This window comes from Dipodomys ordii, unplaced genomic scaffold (genome assembly GCF_000151885.1).
Source record: "Dipodomys ordii isolate 6190 unplaced genomic scaffold, Dord_2.0 Scaffold14, whole genome shotgun sequence".
Taxonomy (NCBI): Eukaryota; Metazoa; Chordata; class Mammalia; order Rodentia; family Heteromyidae; genus Dipodomys; species Dipodomys ordii.
The window spans coordinates 5,547,977-5,552,184 of NW_012267230.1; the positions used below are offsets into that span (position 1 = coordinate 5,547,977).

Consider the following 4,208-nt stretch of genomic DNA (forward strand, 5'->3'; position numbering starts at 1 on the left):
TGTGTGTGTGTGTGTGTGTGTGTGTGTGTGTGTGTGTGTTGGTGCGTGAACTCAGGGCCTGGGTGCTGTCCCTTAGCCTTTTCTCTCAAGGCTGGCATTTTACCCCCTTTAACCAACACTGCACCACAGTTTCTAATCTCTTTATAGATCTAGTGGAAGGTTTGCTTGAAATCCCACAGAGATTTTTGCTAGAACCCAGACTCTACCCTGCAGGTATGAGGCACAAGAATATGTGGGAACTGGGAATTGAGGCACCCTTTCTGGCAGCACCTACTGAGAGAGAGCCTCCTTGGCTATACAGGAAGAAATCTGGAGGTTATACAAAACCGTTTATTGGGAGAGAAAACACTTGGGAGGCAGCTGCAGAGGTTCTGGGCCTCAGACATCTGGAAATAGAGCTCTCAGGCCCGTTGTTAGGAAAGGGGGAGATGGTTCCATGTTGAGATGTAGGTCCCAGTCCTGTATTTCTAGGTTGAGGGTTCATCTGCAGGCCTCACATTTTGGTCTTCAGAGATGGCTCCATGGGGCAAGTCTGTATACTTGCAGGCAGAGCCACGGGACAAGTGAACTGGGTACCGTCGCCGGTTGGTGTCCATTTTGGAGAGAACTGCTTGGGGAAGATCGACATGGCAGCGGGCTGCTAATGCTACCAGATAGATGAGGACATCACTAAGCTCTTCTTGAAGGGCTGCTCGTTCCTTCGGGGGCCAGGCATGAGGGCCAGGCTCTGCATCAGACTTCCACTGACTGGGGACAGAACATGACAGATACAGATTGCTACTAAATAGGACAATGGGCCACACCTCCCTTGGTAGTGTATAAGTGTGGGGGAAAGACCCCATGGATAAAAGCTACACCTCATCAGGTGCCGGTGGCCTGTTATCCTAGCTACCCAGGAGGCTAAGATGAGGATCAAGATTCAAAGCCAGTCCAGGCAAGAAAGTTCATGAGACTCTTATCTCCAGTTAACCACTAGAAAACAGGAAGTAGCACAGTGGCTCAAGTGGTAGAGCACTAGCCTTGAGCTAAAGAGCTGAGGGACAGTGCCCAGGTCCAGAGTTCAAGCCCCATGACAAAAAAAAAAAAAGCTATACCTCTGTGTTTCTGAGTCAGGGGTGGCCAAGAGAATACTTGTTGGAGCTTTAGAGTCTCATTCTACTCTCTAGCCCAACCACTGGAACTCCAGAGCAAACCTCAGACCTTGAGCATCACAGAAGCCTCTTAATTCATCTTCCTAATGCACTCCTCTTTCTCATTGTCCACCAAGTCATTGATGACTTTGCCACATAAACAAGCAAAATTGTCACAAGGATTTTGCACTTAGTGCTCCCTCTGCAAGCCTTTTCTCCTGCTCTTTTTATTTATTTTTGGTCAGTCGTGGGGCCTGAACTCTGGGCCTGGGAGCTGTCCCTCAGCTCTTTAGCTCAAGGCTAGCGCTCTACCACTCGAGCCACAGCGCCACTTCCGGCTTTTTCTGCTTATGTGGTACTGAAGAATCGAATCCAGGGCCTCATGCAGGCAAGGCAAGCACTCTACCACTGAGCCACCTTCCCAGCCCTCCTGCTCTTTTTAGATTCTTCCTGGGCTGGCTCCTTTGGGTCTCAATTCAGATGTCACCTCTTCAGAAAGCCTTCCCTCTGTTACTTCCTCATGTCCTGTGTTACTTTATAAAATTGTCGCAGTGTTTTGAAAACTCTCACACAGTTAATGCCAACTGATCTATAAAAAATGAAGAGCCTAGACCAAACTAGTCGCTGAGATTTGAGGACTGAGGTTTGAAGCCAACCCAAGAAAGTCCATGAGATTCATATTTCCAATGAACTTTCAAAAGAGTTGTAAGTGGAGCTGTGACTCAAGTGGTAGAGCGCTAGCTTTGAGCAAAAAAGCTCAGAGATAGTGCAGGCCTTGAGTTAAAAACAAAAACAACTAAGGGGCAGTGATTCAATCTATCCTGTGACACAGTGGTCTTTGGATCACCTGTCCAAACTCCAGGGTTCTCTTATCCATCTTTTCCCACCAGAGCACCATCTCTTATGGAGTAGATGCCTCCACCATTACACTCTTCCAAGAAGCCTGCATTTACTCACAAGAGTTCTGCCAGCTCTCCCACTTCTCCCACCAAGGCCAGGAGGAGGTTCCGAGGTTGGTGGAATTGGTTCCAGTCCCGCTCAGCAGCAAACTCTGCATGTAAGCGTCGGCTGGAAAAAAAATAAACAGGCAAGCAGAAGTACAAGCTCAGGATTATGGGGTTAAGCAGCAGGTATCCCAGTGATATTTAAAGGGGGTATGGGCTAGGAAGCCAGCAGCATACCCCTGTAATCCTAATTACTCAGGAGGATGAGATCTGAGGATCAAGTTTCAAAGCCAGCAGGGGCAGGAAAGCTCTGTAAGACTCTTACTCCCAATTAACCAGCAGAAACCAAAAGTGGGGCTGTGGCTCAAGTGGTAGAGTACCAGCCTTGAGCAAAAAAAGTAAGGTACAGTACTCAGGTCTCAAATTCAAGCTCAAGCACTAAATAAATCAATGGGATTAAGGATTCTGTCAAGTAGTTTGTTTTTTTTTCTTTTGGGTCCGGTCGTGGGGCCTGAACTCTGGGCCTGGACACTGTCCCTCAGCTCTTCAGCTCAAGGCTAGCGTTCTACCAACTGAGCCACAGCGCCACTTCCGGCTTTTTGCTTATGTGGTGCTGAGGAATCGAACCCAGGGCCTCATGCATGCAAGGCAAGCACTCTACCACTGAGCAACCTTCCCAGCCCCTGTCAAGTAGTTTCTTAGATGCTTTGAGCATGTCACTGCCTCTTTCACCATAAGCCAAGCCTAACAATAGTATTGTTTATTATGCCATCTCCTGATTCTAATATTCTTGTTTCCTCTACCCAGAATGTCCCTATCTCTGCTCATTGGTTTGTTTTATCCAATGCTACGGCCACTTCCTCTAGGAAGATTTCCTTGATTTCCTCCAGTAAGAAGTAATGTCTCCCCGCAATGGACGGTCCATCTGCCCCTGCCCAACACCCCCCCCAACTCCAGATGGGCAGAGGCAGTATCAGATCTCGTTAACCGCCCCCAAACTGGGCATCACCCCACTTCCTCCGCTTCAGTTGTGCACTGCTGAGCCCGTTTTGCACACGACAAGGTTCAGAGGTCAACAGGGAGTAGGCGGGGCCCGAGCACAACTAAGTTTTCTTCCCAACCACGTGGAGGTGGAGGGGCCCTCCCCAACAAGGGAAGGGGTCACCCCCCGACCTCAGGCTGCTTACATGTCCTCGAGCGTGGGCTCCGGGCTGAAGCTGAACGAGCCGGCAGCAGCAGTGCCATCCTCCCGCTCCTCCCCACGCGCATCGCCCCCGGCACGGGACATAACGCTCAACCCCTTGCAGCCGCCACTACACAAAACCCCGGGCCACGCTCAGGGCTCGCCTCCGAGGCTCCTGGCCAATCACAGGCGTTCTCCATTCCTTCACAGGGCAGAACCGGAGGTAAAACCAATCATCGACGTGGGTTTTGGTACAACCCGCCTTTTACCCACACTGGACCAATCAGGAGAAGCTTCGAAGGTTGCACTATTAAACTCTCACCCTCGAATTCTTCCGCTTAAGCGGAACCTCTTAAAGGGAGAGGTACCAATTTGACTCCGGAAAGAGACTAGAGCGGAACGCAGAGCGCAGGCGCTTTACTTGCCTGGTGGGCGTCAGGCTGAACCTGACTTGCAAAGTGGCGAGTGGGTTGTGAACGGGTAAAGGATCAGCTGGATGGGAAAATCCTATAAATAAAGGACCTTACGCCTAGATATTGTCTCTCAGGGCTAAGTCTAGCTCGCATTCTATTTGAATGAGATTGAAGGAAAAGAGGAAGATGGTCAGCAAGGATTAGGACCCACTTTTAGTTTCCTACCTCAGATGTGTCTTTAGCTCAAAGGAGTTACACTCCCTCCCCATCCTTGTCCCAAGGAAAAGAATCATTCAGTCTTCCTTGAATACAAAATGGTTCTAGATTATCCAGGTGCTATCCTATAGAGAGGTGGCATTCAGGTCTAAACTACAGGATCCCAGGGGCTGGGAAGGTGGCTCAGTGGTAGAGCGCTTGCGTTGCATGCCTGAGGCCCTGGGTTGGATTCCCAGCACCACATAAGCAAAAAGAAAAAAGCCGGAAGTGGCGCTGTGGCTCAAGTGGTAGAGCGCTAGCCTTGAGCTGAAGAGCTGAGGGA

The 4,208-nt window shown here is 49.9% G+C and overlaps 1 protein-coding gene across 1 annotated transcript; it reads right to left on the bottom strand.

Annotated features, from left to right (window-relative positions):
• Nucleotides 1-320: 320 nt before the first annotated feature.
• Nucleotides 321-3,418, bottom strand: Dctpp1 (dCTP pyrophosphatase 1). Its single transcript, XM_013011457.1, has 3 exons — nt 3,262-3,418; nt 2,088-2,198; nt 321-747 (listed from the first exon to the last, which is right to left on the bottom strand). Exons 1-3 carry the CDS (start codon nt 3,360-3,362, stop codon nt 468-470), a joined length of 492 nt encoding a protein of 163 aa, XP_012866911.1. The 5' UTR covers nt 3,363-3,418; the 3' UTR covers nt 321-467.
• Nucleotides 3,419-4,208: the final 790 nt, after the last annotated feature.